At 36.7% G+C, this 17,359-nt stretch overlaps 1 protein-coding gene across 1 annotated transcript in view; it reads left to right on the top strand.

Moving 5' to 3' along the window:
* The window catches only part of Slc7a11 (solute carrier family 7 member 11), a 69,956-nt gene that overhangs the window by 14,791 nt on the left and 37,806 nt on the right, over positions 1-17,359 (top strand). Inside the window, exons 4-6 of the mRNA XM_047567083.1 lie at positions 1,769-1,894; positions 5,518-5,617; positions 11,807-11,851. Coding sequence (XP_047423039.1) covers positions 1,769-1,894; positions 5,518-5,617; positions 11,807-11,851 — 271 coding nt within the window. The remainder of the gene's footprint in view (positions 1-1,768; positions 1,895-5,517; positions 5,618-11,806; positions 11,852-17,359) is intronic.

The following is a 17,359-nucleotide window of genomic DNA, read 5'->3' as shown; positions in this document are numbered from 1 at the left end:
TCCTATTTGCTTCCTTTTTTTTTTTTTTTTTTTTTTTAATTTGCTTTGTGGTGAAAACATTTAAGCACATTTTCTGTTTTGTTAGCCATAGTCACCCAAATGATATCTGTTTATTATAAATGTACTGAAATCTTGTTGAAAAATAAATACAAATTGTTGGTATTCTATCATCTATAGATACTTGCTGTTAATGTTTTGGTAAATATTCTTTCAGATCTTTTACTTCTGATTTTTCTATATTTATATGTCCGTCTATCTGTCCAGTTACCTACCTGTCCTTTCATCCACTCATCTCTCTGTAACCTGTTGTATTGATCAGTAACATGCCGTGAAACACCCTTTCTTGTAATAAATATGTAATTGCAACATGATTTTAAATGGCTCTGTAGAACTCTTAAAAAGATAGACCTTTAAAATTATAGGTTGTTTTAAAATTTGTCTTTAAGGATCTATGTTGCTTTAAAACTTTTACCACTATATATTATGTGTTGATAACATTTCACTAATTCTTAAACACTGAAATGAGCTAATGATTTTATCAAGTGGTAGAAACTGAACTCTTATTAATGTACATAAGTAAAACTTCCAATTGCAATTTGAATTACAAAAATTCTGTTGGTGTTTTTTTTTTCATCCCCTGAGAAATAGTTTAGACATTTATGATATTCGTTTTAGGGAGAGTGTATCTTTATAAAAATAATGTTTATAGATAATAACCATAAATGACAGGAATAGAGTAACTGTTTTGATTTTTTTTTTTTTTTTGATGTCTTCTTTGCTGTTGGTTTGCTTTTTCGTTGTTGTTTGTTTTTGTTAACACTATGCAAAAGAGTTTGGAAAGGACGTAAAGTTGAAATTCACTGTCTAGTATAACCTGTCATTCTAGCAGGATAGAGGAAGAAGGTCTTAGAGCATCTCTATTTACCATGTGCCTTAGATTTTCTGAGAATACATTTCATCCATTCATTCAGCAAACATGTGTTAGTTACTAGGAGGACCATGGAGCTAGATTGTGGCAAAATAGGGACAAATAGCCCTTGTTCTGCTTGAAGTTTTCATGGTCCACAAGGTGGGGTGGCTATTGCTGCTTGGGAAACAGGGCAACATCATTAAGAATGGGAAGTTTTGCTGGCTAGGGACCCAGGGTGCATCCTAATCTGTACACTCTTATGATGCTTTACTCAAGTCCTAAAACATATAGCGGAAGCCTCCATTTGTCGGGTAGGTTCAAAGTCAACCTTTCTTGTGTTAATTGAAAGTGGAGAGGAAAACCAGAAGAATGCTCAGGGCGAAGACTAAGACCTAACTTCTCTACTCCTCACTCCTTCTTGATGGGAGTCACCTCAGCGCCAACACCTAGGGGAGGACACAGTTGCCTGGGGAAGATAAAAAGTCAAATTCAGCAATTTGATTGTGTGCTGTGACGACTGCTGGATTTGGTATTACAAGATATTTTTGTGTGATCACCAGAGCCCTACAATCTATATCCATTCTTGGAGACATATGCAAAGAACAGAGAGGAATTCTGTCTAGAGGGTTTATGAAAGCTTCTAAAGTTTAATGTGCATAAAATCACCTGGAGATTTTGTTGAAATGCAGATTTGCATTCATTAGGGTTGGGCCGGGACCTGAGATGCCTCATTTCTAAAACTCTTACAGGTAATGTCAACACTGCTGGTTTGTAGATTACACTTTGAGTAATGAGGACCTAAGATGTCTTTGTGCCCACGAAGACTTGCCTTTTGTAACTTTGTCTGTTTGTTTGTAGCTGTGGTGATGGTTCTAAATAGCATGAGTGTCAGCTGGAGTGCCCGGATCCAGATTTTCCTCACCTTTTGCAAGCTCACAGCAATTCTGATAATTATAGTCCCTGGAGTTATACAGCTAATTAAAGGTATGGACTGAAAAGTAAATGGTTTTTAAAATACGTATCTGCTTTTGATCTCTTCTAACACTAACTTTTGCTTGTACTAGCAGAATCCTTAATTAGTGTCTGCTCATGGAACTTAAACTCTAGACTGTCATCTAATTGATTTGAAAGGCTGCTACATTGGGGTGAGTTGGTATTTACAGTTGATTGGCAGCAAGAGGATTTGGACCAGGCATCCAAACAGGGCATCAGTGAATTAGCTTGATATAAACTGCTTCGAGTGAAGACCTAAAGGGGAGAAAAAAATCTGCCATTACTTTTATCTGCAGATAAATATATTCTTTCACTTTTACTTTAAAATTGTTCAGTAATAGTAATAAAGATTATAAAGAAAGATTTCTAAAGAATAATGAAAGGATGGTCAATAATTTTATTAATTTCTGGTTGTTATTTCTTTTATCTTTAGAGTGATAGCCTCAAAAAGAGGAGTCAGATATGGGAATAACGTTCCTCAAAACCAAATATTAACATGATAATAAAAATAGTTGTAAAAATTTAACTTTTATGGTTACATTATTTTTCATGTAAAGTTTGCATTTGTACAGACATGTCACATTTTCTGGGAATATTTGCCCTAACGCAAATAACCTCTAAAGGGTTTGTTATTTAATAATAAAAGAAGTTGAGGGAGAATGTCATTTGGAATTTTAGTTGTTTGGGGAAAGAAGTCATATGCAATTGCTTGGATTCAGTGGAAATGGTCGGCAGAGAAAGAGGTCCACCCGAGTTATTTAATTGGCCATGGGCAACATAGTAGGAAATAACAGGAGAGAGAAGAAATTGTGAAGAGGTGACATAAACTTGGGCATGTTAAGTATTTAGGGTATACACTGATATTGTTTATTCCAAGAAAGGGAATTCACAGAGAAGTTCAATGACGTTGCAGAAGAACCACAGCCAGGGAAAAGAAATGTCAGAGTTCAGCAAAGTCATGGCTGTTGGTGGAGGCATTAAATAATAACAAATGCTGAAAGACTGGTGACTCTGTAGCTGGGAAATTGAGCTGCTGTTGTCCACTTAATAAGCCTAGTGGGAGATCTTAGACCCTACTGGCAAAATCCTTCCTTCCTCTCCAGCAACCTCAGTCAACTGAGAACAAACACAACCAAGACTGAATCTTCTGAAGAGACCAGTTGAGCCTGCTCTGCTGATTCACCTCAGCCTCCACAGAGCTGGCCTGCACATATTCTGTCTTGTTCTTTGGATACATAGGCAAAATAGCCTGTTCTGTTTTCACTTTCTTCTTCTGGGCTAACTCTTTAGTTTTCTCTAATGAGTTTCTTCATGGTCTGGAAAGTACAGAAATCTCTGGTCACCAGTCCTTGTTCAGTTCTGGTTTAGATTTCTAGGTCAGATGATCTACTGTCCCTTAAAGCTGTGACTCATTTTCTTTGGTGGAAAGTCAGGCATTATAGGTAGCACGGTAGGCCTTAGTCAATCTTGGCCACTCATTTATATGAATGGGGTTTGACTGACCAAATCTATTGCAGGTTACTTGAGAACAGAGGTCAAAATATAGCCCTTGGGTTCTTTCTGGCAATTACATATTTGAATTAACACAAATGAGATCAATGCTTGCTATGACCAGGAATCTTCCTAGTTCTCCAATAGAGAAGTTCTCTGTAAATACTACCATACTGAAAATAAATTGCAATATCTTGGAGAGCATTCTTGGCAGATATATGTTCTCTATTATTATAAAAGTATAAAAAATTTTGATTTTCTATGTTTCTAACCTAATCACATAGTTTTTTATTCTTCGGGGACTGCAGGAAGAGAACAATTTCACTAACCCATATTGCACGTTTATTTCTACTCTAATCAGATCTGAAAATAATCGAATGCTGTGTATTCACTTATGAGGACTTGCTGATTTTTCCTTTGAGTATGATGACTTTCATCTTTCTGAGACCTCTGTTATGCAGTCAAAATATTCCTGAAGTTTAGAAATAAAATGCCTCTCTTTTGTAATACTCACAAAATGGCACTTTCGAGGACCTGTGCCTGTGGCTCAGCCTTTACAGAGGTTTCTGGTTTTGGTCTGGCCCTGCACTCTGTGCATTATTGTCCCTTTAGGCCAATCACGATAAAAGGATGTTCGGCAGATGCTTTTGTCTGAATTCCAGTATTTATATTTTCTTTCGGTAAGGACACAGAGATGTCTTAGTAAAACAGGCATTTCTGATTCATTCTATTGTGTTTTTTTTTTTTTTTTTTTTTAAATGAGTTGTATTTGGAAACTCGTTACTTTGAGGGGAAAATCACTTATCATACATCTTGGCATTCTCTCTTTCGAGTCCCCATCCTCACTCATGGTATGTCATCGTAAATGGCCTGTCTGGCAGTGCAGGCAACACCTGAGATTTGACTTGAAAGAGAGAAAATGTCTTCTACATCAACCACCTCCCAACCCCCTTTTGTTTATTATAAGGCTGACTTTGAAACAAAGTCATTTCCCATTTGGGTAATCTCATTTGCTATTTCCTTTGGGAAATAGAGATTTCTTTTTCCTGTTAAAGTTTGAATATTAACTCATTAAAGCTAGTCTGCATTTCTGATTTTTGAACTATACAAAAGATAAACAAGAAAAGGATCTCCTCCATTTTTCAAAATAGAAAAAAAAAGTGAACAAAAATCTACTTGTTAGTGTAAACTTTGCTAAAATCTAGTTCAGAATTCAGTACAATTTCTTTTCAGTGTTTCTAGATGAGAATTGTCATATCAGGATAGTGTCAATGAACTGTACTAGGACCAACCAGGAGCCAAGCATGGTGGTGCACACCTATAATGCTAGTTACTCAGAAGGCTGAGGCTGGAGGATCATAAGTTGAGGCCAGACTCAGCAACTGAGGGAGACTGTCTCAACATAAAAAGCATAGTTCAGTGACAAAATGCCCCTGGGCTCAACTCCCAGAACCACTAATGAATAATAATAATAATAATAAAGACCAGCTCGGAAATGCTTTAAATTTTGTGGGCCACATGGTCTCTGTTGCGATTAGTCAGTTCTGCTGTTATAGGGTGAAATAAACCACAGACAATACACTTAACTGAGCAGGCGTGAATGCACTCCAATAAAACTTTATTTTTAAAAGAGGCTTGTAGGTTGGGGTGGCAGATTTGGTCTGCAGTTTTCAACCCCTGTTCCAGAGGCAGGTGTCTAGTGATCTACCAGGGACAAAGAGAAAGCAGGAAGTTAAAGACGGAATGGTGGCTTTGAGTTTTGCCCTGCCTCCTCATTGGAGGTAAACCCTTGGATATTTCTTTGCATTTCTTGCCAAGCAACACACTCCTAAAAACTATAGTTCACAGAAAATCCTTCAGTCTTCTTTCGTGGTCTGAGTATGAGCACACTTAAACAAAGAGTTGTCATTCTGGCTGTGACATGATTAGAAGAGAAACATGAAATTGCTTGGGTGGTGATCAACAGACCTTTGGGACTTGTTCTTTAGCTTGGGTACAATATTAATAGGTGAAGTTGGCAACGAGCAGGGAGTGAGCAATCTAAGCCTCTTCTTCCAGTGATGACACAAGAATTAAAAACCAATTCTTTGGAAAGCTCTAAAGTCTTTCTATTCTAATTGCAGGGCAAACACAACACTTTAAAGACGCCTTTTCAGGAAGAGATGCCAGTATCATGGGGTTGCCCCTGGCTTTTTATTACGGAATGTATGCTTATGCTGGCTGGTAAGTTGATATCTCTGGATCTGGTGGTTGGTATGGTGCACTGATTCCTTCAGGTTCTTAGATTAAATGTCAAGCAAGGTGCCAGGCAAAGGAGGGTGACTGTGATCCAGTGTGATATGCTGTACTTGAAATGAGAAGTGTGGTTTGGTCCCCTGCACCAGGCCGGTTACTGTGCACGTGACTTAATGCAACGCTAACGCTGGAGCGGTGGAAAAGTGTGATGTTTTTCCTCATTGAGCAGAAGGGCCATGATTGATGCACCTACGACGAAGACAGGTTAAGAGAAAAGCATGCCAAGTCTCTTAATCAAAGTTTTAATATGACACAGGAGCGCTCAGAATTGAAGACCCCTGAACTCAGGGAAAACTGTCTGTTTGTACATGAAGTAAGGGTCGTAGATGGAGAGTGGAAACCCAGGAGGCCTGTCTGTCCATACAGGTTCCTCTTCAATTCTGAAATAGCATCCCCCTCCCCTGCCCCGCCCAGGGGTTCAGGGCTGGAGCCCTCTGGAACAAGGGTCTTGTGACCTACTATCAGGCATGGTGGATCAGAGCATTTCTTTATGGTCAGCTCCTAAACAGAAAGGCAGAAGTTAGAGTAATTTTCTAGATCCTCTGGTTTGTTTGGGGGAAGAGAGGTGCCTGTGACCGTCCCTGGAGAAAGGAATTCTAATTTTTATGGCTGGCCTTGGGAGAAGGGGGAACCTAAGAAAGAAGTTCGGGAAAAGGTCAGATCGATCTTACTTCTGAGGCTCTTTCCTTCCATTGAGAGTATTCAGCCTGCCCAGGCATCAGAGTTTCGGGTGTTACTTTCTAAGCTCCAACACCATCAAGGTCACTACCAGATTTAGACCAGTGTCATAAGAAACAAATACTGGGTCTTAAGAGCCCATATAAATCACTTATAATTATGTATCCGTAGGGACAGAATGGTGCCATTAGGTACTAAAGATTAGTATTTGGCTTGTCAAAAGGTCTTTCAGCTGAAGCTCCAAGGGTATTTACAAATAGTGATTCATGAATTTTTTTTTTTTTTTCTACTTTCCCCTGAGAAAGAAAGAATCTTGATACCGAAATAAATGAGGCATTCCCAGGAGGTTAAAATGGTTTTCTAAAGGCAGGAAAGGAGAAGCCAAGATAATAAAATCATCTTTACCAGAATATGTGTGACATTTTAAAGGACCTTAGAAATTCATCAGGTTTCCCCAACATGAAAATAAAAGTATGCCACAAAGATGATTAAAATCATGTTGCCGCAGATATGTTTCCTTGGATGAGTGGCCATCTGTGGTGGCTCCTGTCCTATTAAAGGCATTCAATTTTTGTACTTATTAAGCCATACTTTGTTTGGGAGATTGGATAATAATAATCATGAATCACAATGGAAATTTTCCAAACTAAATTTTATTTATCTAAGGAGTTTTAACTGAAATGACAGTTTCAAGAAGCCCAGTAGGTCCCAAAATATCACTTAAACATCCAAATTATTGTGGTAAGATTAACCTTCATTGTTTTGGAGCAAATGATGGCCCTTTTTTGTTTATTTATTTATAAAACTAACAGACAACTTTAGCTATAAGAACATTCTAGGAGCCAAAAAATAATATCAGGAAACTTCACTAGCTCAAAAATTATGTAAATGCATTTCTAACACAAATACAATTTCCTTTGGTTTCTTTAGCTTTTAGACCCTAACTTCTAGCTAATGCCGGGAAATATAAAGAAATTTCAAAATACACGTACCTACTAATCTCACTGAATTGTGAAAATATGGCATTAGAGGAAAATGAAGAGCGTATAGCAACTTAGCGTTTTAGCATGGCTTTGAAGCAAAATATGCTTGAAGGCTGTTTGAAGATTGTAGCTCTGAGACCAGTGTGAAATATTTGTATATTTCCAGAATATTTTTACAGCCATTGTACGTAAGCATTAATCACTCAGTGTTTTTGAAGTTCTTTTACTTTTGTCCAAAGCATAATGCGGTGCTAGGCAGAGAAAAGAACCGAGTGTGATCACAGGGTTAGAAGCTGAATCCATTCTTCCCTGGCTATTCAGCCTCAGTGAGAGTGCGAGGCCTGGGGCAGCAGCCAAGCTACTCTGAGGGTCCCTGGGTGCCTCAGAGCAGAGTGGGGAGGTAGCGAAAGCTTTCAGCCACCGCCAGGCTCTGGGGACCTGGTGCTATGCTGTCAGGCAAGTGGAATGTGGAGATCATCACAAGAGAGATTTGATTAATTTTGCTGAATGGAGTTCTCTTGCCTGTGAGTACCCTGCATCTGTTCCCACGGAATCTTAAAAGACTTCAGCTCTCCTCACTCCTCCACCACCCAGCTGAATATTCAGGTCACCTGCTTTATGTGGTGCCAGGTCCCTCCACCACTGAGGCTTTTGAGGGCCAATAGATTTGTCCATGTATAAAGAGTCTTTTCATTTCTAATTATCTGATTAATATTGAATTCTGTTGATGCTGAACTCAAACTGTCACTCTATTTATAGGATTGAAGGGGTTTCTATAAACCTCCTCAAGTCTACTCCCTGTTTTAAAGAGGAAGAAACCCCTGATTTCCTCATATTCTTGAGGGTTCAATCATGGTATTGGAAAATGTGTCCAGGATTGTCAATGGGAAGTGGCCTGATACAAGTGGCTTATGTCGGAGACAGATGAGTAACTATGCTGCTTTCTGGACAGGTAGAGATGCTCTGGTTGCTAATCTATGGGCATCAGTCTGAGCAAAAGGATGCTGTGTTTAGGAAAATAGCCTATTATTTTGGAATTCCAGAAGAAAAGTTATTGTTAGGGTGCAAATGGACAAGGTGGAGGCTAAAAAATTCCCAGAGAGAGAGGCATTTTTTCACTTTCTAAATGTGAGTCCTACCCTTCTGACAGTTCCATCTTTCATGATATAATTACAAGACTCAGATGTAGAATCATAATAGGGGACTGTAAATGAGCCACCACTTTCTATACTGCTGCTGGGACAATGTTTGACCAAAAAAAAAAAAAAAAAAAAAAATGTGGAAGCATTGCAGATGAGTCAGACAGAAGCAAAGCAGCTATTGTAACCAAGGTTAATGGCCAGCCTGTTACCCTGTCCTTAAAACAGCAAGACCACTGTTGTCCTGGAGACTTGCTCAGCTCCGAGCAGTTGAATAGGAAACAGACACCTCTGAACCTTGGGGAACCTGAATAGAATCAACTTTTGGCTCCGAGGAGCACAGAACCTTTCCAGAATGATGAAAACTCCTTCACAGAAACATGATTAGGGGAAAAGAAATCATTAACCCAGCGAGGTCACAGAGTTGGGTCAGAACAACTTTAATACTGTTGCCAATATCTGCATTCAGAGAAACACATCTGCCAGTCCCCCTGTGGCCCTGGGGAACCAAACCAATTGCAATCCCATATCTTGATCCAAAGCTAAATATTGCTTGGTGGGATTTTTTTTCTAAACCATGAGCCAGAAAGTAGTTTTTCAGTGTCTTTTTTCCTCCCTTTTAAAGCTTATCCTCAATGGACTTAGTCTTTCTAAAGCACCTGCTGGGATTATTTTGTACCATTGTGTCAAATCTAATCTACAGAATAAGCTTCTTTTAAAAATAATTCACGTGGTTGGGTATTGGAAAGCAGTGCTGGCCTTACAGAGCCTTTTATGCACAATCATGGAAAAGCTGGAACAATGGATTTTTTGAGCATTCTCTGGGGGCCTTGAAGAGATAGAATATCCAAGAATGCTCTGGACTTGGAGCTGGAGACCATAGAGCATAAAGGTGCATTCCCCACAGGATGTGATGTTTGGACTAAAATAAGAAGCTCTCTCTTTCTTTCCTCCACTCTGCGCCAGATCTTTCCTCCCCTTCTTTCCCCTCCCCTCCCCTCTCCTCCTTTCTTCTCTCCTGTTCTGTGGAACCATGGAAAACATTTGAAGTTGAATTATTTTTTCATAACTACTTCTCTTCTTGCTTTAATATTGTTGGAAAAGACCAGTCTCTAAATCAGCCCTTAAGAAGAAACTGGATCTCTTTGACATAAGAATCTAGAAACATTTCTTAATGTGTGATTTTTTTTTTTTTTCCTTCCTGAACTTCCTATCGCCTCAGGCTTATAACAAACACATCAAATCTTTCTCAAAGAGCATAGTCCAGATCTAAGTACTGACTGTTGCTTGCTTTCCTAGTATAATGGCAACCTCTATTTTTAGCAATTTAACTTACCAGTTATTAGAAAAATTCTTGGCTGTTAACTTTTTATATCACCTTTATTACTATGGTTCTCTCAGTGTTTCAAATATAACTACTTAAAGCATAGTCCTTCAAATTGCTGGCAACTTCACCTTGAACATCAAATTCTACTTGAGAATTTAGATAAGGTTTTTATGAAGTTAGAGCAAGACGGGTTTCCTCATCTTTTGTTTAGGCTGTGAGATAAGCATATTAAAGGATTATGGGCTAATATTCTAGCCATCAGTTTTAGATTGTAGAGAATTTGTACACAAAGACCTGTGCTCCTGTGTACCTATGTAAAAAATTATTTTTACCTTCTGAGAAATAAGATATCAAGAGTATGTTAAAATATGACTTGGTTTTGTGAAAAGTTTCCTAATGAAATGAAGAGGTAGCGATCTATTTGTCTTCATGTATTAGTTCTTTCCATAATACTCCCTTAGTTTTCCCATTTCCTTCATCCAATCACCCATCTATGCTTCTTTCACAATGGAATCTGCCTCAGCCTTACATTGTGCAAACTTAATAAAGAACTACAAGGGCTTTAAAGGCTAGCTGCAGTTGTACAACAAACTCGAGGATGCAAGGTGCTAGACAATTCTGTATGGGATTGAAAGAGTCATGAAGTGAAGGAAAGAAATCTGAATTTCTCTAGGGCCCTGACATTAGGGTAATATTTGCAATCCTGTGGAGTTTGAAAGTAATATACTGTATACACAGAATATTTCTTCTCATATAAAGGAGCCAGAAAGTGTTGTGGATGTAGAAATGTTCAAAATTTCCTGCTATTTAGTTGGTGATTTATGGTGTAATGACTACCAATGTGCCTGAAATTTATAGCCTAAATGGAATAAAATGAGAAATGATAATTGCACAGTCCTGTGACTTGAGGTTATTTGGGATGTGTATTGGGATCATATTAACCTGAAAGGAAGATGTGTGAATCGAGGATTTACCACTTTTTTATTTTTATTTTTGATTACAAATTGACGATTAGAGTTGTATATATTTATGGGTTATAAAGTGATGTTATTATCTATGAATACCATGTGGAATAAGTAAATCAAGCTAATTGCAATATCCATCACCTCAAATATTATTTTTGTGGTAGAACATTTGAAATTTACCCCCTTAGAAGTTGTGAAATATATATTATTCTACCATTTGTGGTTCCTACTGGTACACTGTGTTTGTCTAGGAAGTAATAACAATTTTCTAAATGTAGAAATGCTACTATCTCATAGCACTGTAAGTTTTGATGTATGTCTCCACTTTTGAAATTTGGAGGGGGCAAAGGTCATCTTGTAAATTCCCTTCCCATTTCCTCTGCCACACCTATACTGCAGAATACTGAATTGTTGCTCCTATCACTGGGCATAGCCACCTGCCACCCTTCTGTCCTCAGCCTGGGATGACCTCACGCCTCCTCCCAGGGCTAACACCCAGGGTGTTAACCACTGAGCCACATCCCCAGCATCTTTTATTTTTTATTTTGAGACAGGGTCTTGCTAAGTTGTTTAGGGCCTCACTAAGTTGCTGAGGCTGGCTTTGAACTTGTGATCCTCCTGCCTCAGCCTCTGGAGCCACTGGGATTACAGGCATACACCACCTCACCCAGACTAAATGTTAAGAATTCTTGAAGCTCACATTGGGGGATCCCTCCTCTAAAAATCCACCCTTGAGCTCCCAGCCTTGGCTAGCTCCACCCTTGGCTCCCATGTGCTTGCACTGCAGAGAAACTATGAGATTTTCCACTCTCAGATCCCCACCGTTTGAGTTAGAAGCACTTCACATGTGTGGTTTAATAGAAAAATAATCTATGGGGGTTTTAGTTGCTGGATAATTTCATTACAAGCATTTTTTATGAAGTTTTCATAATTCTGAGTTTAAAGTGTGAATTCATATTTAAAATGTGAAAATTTGGATTACAATGTTAAAATATATTAATAGTTGACAATTTGTATGCTTTTAGGTTTTACCTCAATTTTGTAACTGAAGAAGTAGACAACCCTGAAAAGTAAGTAGCCATATTTACTCTGAAATTTTTATGAGGAATAAAATTTAAGATTACCTGGTTGAAAAAGTAGACTTGAAGAAGGAATTCAGAGTGGGCCAGTCACCTTCATCGTCCTTACTACCCATGTCATTGTCATTCTCTTAGGCACATAAAATTTATTTGATCCCATCATAAATTATGTGTGAATAACTTAAATCATATATTATATATGCAATACTAAATTTCCTTATAACCTAAAATCAGGAAAGAATAGAGTTGTGTCTTAGGTGACTTGTCTCACATATGAACTCTCAGATACAAGTGTAGCTTGAACTCAAAAAAGCTTTTATTTCTAGCAATACTTGTTCTTGTTTCACAACTGTTCAATGAAATAAAATAATGTAATTAGTGAGAAAGAGTTACGAAAGCATGAAAATACATGCAGCATGAGATAGGAACTTGTAAATGTGGAGAACTGAATCATTATTTTACCTTTGTATCCTAAATAACAGTGTGATGATTGGATGATTGGATGACGATTTATATAAAGTTTCTATCATAGGCTAAGAAATATGAATTAATGTTATTTGACTTTGTGTAGAAGAACTACATGCAAACTTATGGGATAAAGAGGGAAAAATTTAAGAAGCATAATGCAAAATATAAACTCTAAAGTTATTTAATTCATCTTACTTTTATTCAATACCTGTTGTGCTCCAACCTTGTGTCAGGAGCATCTTCCATGATGAATGAGGTTTGTCTCTGAGGATTTTATTTTCTAGTCAATGAGTCAAAGTTGTAAACAAATAAAGGTAGCAGAGTGGTTGACACCATAGTAGGTTACTTATTCAGTGTGACAGAGAAGAAGGGAGGAAGTACTTGACCCCGTCTAGGGAATGCTGCTTATGTGTAGAGTCTTAAACGCATCAGTAAGTGTTCCCCACTTAACTATGAGAAAGGGAAGGGGGAGCGCTGATTGACTTCTAGGAAAAGGAGCAAGTACTTAGGCGAGTTGGTATGAAGTAACCTGGACACTAATGCAGAGTAAGATGAACCGAGGATTCTGGCACCGGGTACATTGCAGGTAGTAAGCTGTTGGGAGATGGCTCTAGGGAGGTAGATCTGGCCAGATCAGGGATGTCAGACACAGCCAGCACTGGATGCTAACAGGATGCTTCAACATAACCAATTCAACTGCTGTGCAAACCAATGTATAATTTCAACGTGGAGAAAGCTAATTTATTCAGAAATATGACCGACTTATTGTCATATTTATAAGTGGAATTGGAGACAGAGAACACTTTATTTACCAGGAACTAGTTTTAACATTACCTGAAAATGATAAGCTACCTTACGACAGTAAAATCTATTGATTACAGAGAGAAATAGGTGAAGTACTTGAGAATTATTAGTGTGTAAGTGGAGACACAGAGAAAAAATAGCTCTTAATATTTTATATAAAATATTTGTTGAATTTCCCATATGTGAAAGAAATAACTATGTCCTAAACTGTGACTTTTGATCTGAAAACATTTTCAAGAGACCCACTAATAAAATCTAATGTAAGGGAATATTTATTATGAAAAAAATGACAAATTATAGGTTTGTGAACCTACCATATAACATGGTACTTCGGAGGTGTATTTACAATTCAAATTCTCTTTTAGTGTTACTTTAATTTTATTTACCATATATACATTACTAATATGCACACCAAGTATATTTCTAAACTATGCTACTGTTACCCTATCTAAATTTTGGATATATCCTACCAGAGTGCCTTGCCAAAGATCCTCTCTTTCTCCCTCTCTTTTTCTTCATTTCATTTCGTGTCCTATTTTCTCACACTGATAATGTTCATGATTCAATATATACAAATACTAAGGAATAGTGATAGTGATGTGATTCAATGTTTTGTTTTGTTTCTCTGTTGCAAAGAGATTTTCTTATCTCAAAATAATAGAACAACAGCACGTACCTCTCTGGTTGTATTGGTAAGTCAATACCTACCTATCAAGTACTTAGATTAGTGACTGTGACTTTTAAATCTCTACATAATTGCTTTTACTACTGTTACTGATATATTCTTATTTTAGAGAAAGGTAAACTGTTATCACATAAAATAGTGTTTTCTAGGTTTCAGTATCCTGAGGAAATATCTTTCTTTGTGGTTTGGAAAGAAATATGAAAAATTATTGCACATCATATTGAAACCTGTGCACTAAATTTTCAGTACTGAAGTTGACTATGCATTTCATGATCTCTGATTCTTGTGTACAGATTTCATTGGAGTTTTATATTTAGCGAAATCAAGCCTACCTTTTAAAGGGAAAAACATGAGTGAATTTTATAATAATTTAAAACTAAGAGTAAAAGCAGAGGTAATTGTTTGTGATTATATTGGATGAAATATTAGCGATTTCTAGAAATTGTGATTTTACAAACTTCATGTAATTTATCTAGAATATTTTTAATTTTATATACTTTCCGAAGATCTTAAACTAAGGAACTTTTTGCGAGAAAGAAGAATCTATTTTGAGGTCAATGAGTAACAGGGAAGACAAATTAAAGAGAGAGGACTTTGGTGGCTTTTTGTTCTTTCACATTTGAGAACCCAGACAGTTCAGTTTTACTTGGAATATTTTGTGTAAAACTTAGCTGACACATTTATTTTCTCAAAATGCGGGAGATACACAGAATCTCCTTAGTGTACAGTCAAGGTTGATGTTGTATTATGTATTTATAACTAAAGTAACTCAGGATTTGAGCATTTTCATTAGTCTTAATTTTTAAAATGACATCTCCTGACAATGTTAATGATCAGTTTAGGTCTTTAAAAACTGAATTTTATTTTTAAAACACAGAGACTACTTTGGGAGACATTTAGGGTAGAATATCAAGAACAGATGGTCCAATTACGTGGAGCTAGTCCAGATGCGTAATTTGTATTATTTTGTAGGTAGATGTGGCTCCAAAATACCTTTAGTAACGAGGGAGAATAATTATGATCCCATCTCCTTTGTGACGTGCCAAGATAAATGTGTTCCCCCATCAGTCACGGGCCTGTGTTTCCAGGTGTGCTGCAACTTGCAACTTTCTGGCAGCTGGTGCAATGAATCATCAGCCAAAGATACAACATCTTTTACTATCCTCCTCCATGGAAGCAATAAAATCTCTCCCAAATTGTGACCTAATGGAAAAGGTGGTAATTAATTTAGGTTGGTGAAAATAGCAATATGATTTAAAATACATAGAATGCACAGTCAAGTTTCATAATCTTGATCGACTACCCTGTATGTGTAATTTCATTTTGAGAAATCTTTCAAATTACCTCACAGTAAGTACTCTATGAAATAATTTCTGAGTTGCTATTAAAGACTTGCCCTAAGTGTTGTAACAAGAGAGAGAGGAACTTGGACAAAAACCTCTGTTCATGTGATTACATTTATAACATTGAGAAATTTTCCCAGGGCCTTGCTTAAAATATTTTTATTTTTTTTTCTCCAAAGGTGGCTTTGGATTTATGGAAATAGCCATCTTTCAAATATAATAATTGCCATTGAACTTTTATAATAATGTGAGAATATTGCCTTTAATAATTATCTTATAGCATAGTGACTGTCTCCACTATGAATGTATAAGAATAAGATTAGAAATTTGAAGGATATGAATATCTAAAGTTTATAACATGAAGTTCATAGAATCCCAAGGAATACCTAAATTTAAAAAATGCCACTGTCTCTCCAAATGGCATGAATAGTAATAATGATTGAATAAATACTTTAAAAAAAGTATTTTTGCAAATATGGAGTTTTGCCTTATGACGTTTTTCTGAACATAAAACCCATTCATTTGAAAAGTTATACAGTGCAAAGAACATTATAATTAAGATGCATGTTTGTAATCCTCTTCATAGATTGATAAATCGTGTCTTGTGTTGATGAAAGAAATGAATGGCTAAGAAATGAATGGCTTTGCTTTGACCTTGGGGGTCTGAGATTAGTCAGTTTGTCTATTAGACTTGTTCCCGTGTTCTTCTCACTTCATTTATTCCTTCTGTTCTGAAGACTTAGAAATAGTAGACTTAGAGGAAGTCAGTAAAGCTTGATATCATCAGTCATTTCTGAAGAGCAGGCTATCAACATGCTCTGAATAATCAACTTTAATAGAAGGTTTAAATAATCAGAGTGTCATGTTTAATTAATACTTTGCCTGCTTCCAATTTATATTAATTGATGCCTCAAAGTCATCATACTTTGTACCAGTGATACCTTGGAAAAAGGGAAACTTGGTTGAGAAAAACTCTTAGAGACCTTTCAGGTCGTGTGAGAGGTCAGATTGATCCTGGTGGTCCCACATCCGTCTTCTAGTTTGAATTCAGTTCAGGTGTCACAGTCTTAGAGTTTTAGTGTATGTGTTTTAATTCCTTATTGACTCTTTAATTCCTTATTACACTGCTTTATATGGCTTATAAATAACAGGCAATATAAAACTGTTACTTGTAGGCCATATAAAACTGTTAACTTGATTAGAAACACAGCAAAACAAAACAAAATAAATCTGCTTAAATGTGTTGTGGCCAAGTTGCTTGACAGAAGGCTAATGATTGATTTGAAGTCCTTCTTTCTTGCATTTTGATATTTTAAAGCTGCAGTTTTCTATAAGAGACAAATCTTCTTTGTGGGCTTTATAAATTTCAAACTTACTAGAAAAAAGTCTGTAATGTTTTGACAATCCACATGTGGATCACAGCAAAATTGTGTGTTTTTGTTGTTATTGTTGTTACAAGGTAATATAGTCTGCATTCTTAGAATATTTCCAGTTTCTACTACAAATCCTCAGGTGATACATGTTCTAAAATTATGTAAACTAATTTTCATTAAAGTTGCATCACTATGAACAAATGTATATAGAAAGATCTGGATTATTAAATAGATTTCATTTGTAGATGTATTTGCCAAATGAAATTCTTTAAATCTGAGGTCTCCTAGTAGAGGAGTGTAAGGATTTCAGGCCCATTATGAGGCAAACTTCTTCTGAATCTTGGCTTACCAATCTTAAATAGACAGTGATATTCCTATATTATAGTTCTCATGGGATTCTGAGGATAAAATATGTGAAATTCGAAAACGTTAACGAGCTCAACAAGTAATATAAATTGTAAAACTGAATTTTCAGTCAAGTTTACACAGATTTTCCTTTTGGCAAAATGAGCCCTCCTTCTATTAATGAAGACAGTCATCACTAGGATTATTTTAAAATGTGACACTGTTCCTCATCTATTGTTGAAAAACTTGACACCTAAATTAAAACCATTCTATTTTCTACTTTTCTCCTGAAAATAGGCATAAAGTTTGGTAAATCACTTTTAAATGTGTTTCATAATAGGAGTGCAAATGTACAGGGGTGTTGCAGAGGAAAGACTAGTGTTTGGCCAGATGTTACAGAGGCGAAGTGATTCTAGTTCAGAGCACAAGGTCACCAAGTGGCTCTCCTTGCTTTTGTTCAGTCTAAAAATGTCTCCCTAAT

The sequence above is a fragment of the Sciurus carolinensis genome, chromosome 10 (assembly GCF_902686445.1).
Source record: "Sciurus carolinensis chromosome 10, mSciCar1.2, whole genome shotgun sequence".
NCBI lineage: Eukaryota > Metazoa > Chordata > Mammalia > Rodentia > Sciuridae > Sciurus > Sciurus carolinensis.
This window is presented reverse-complemented; position numbering and strand designations above follow the sequence as displayed.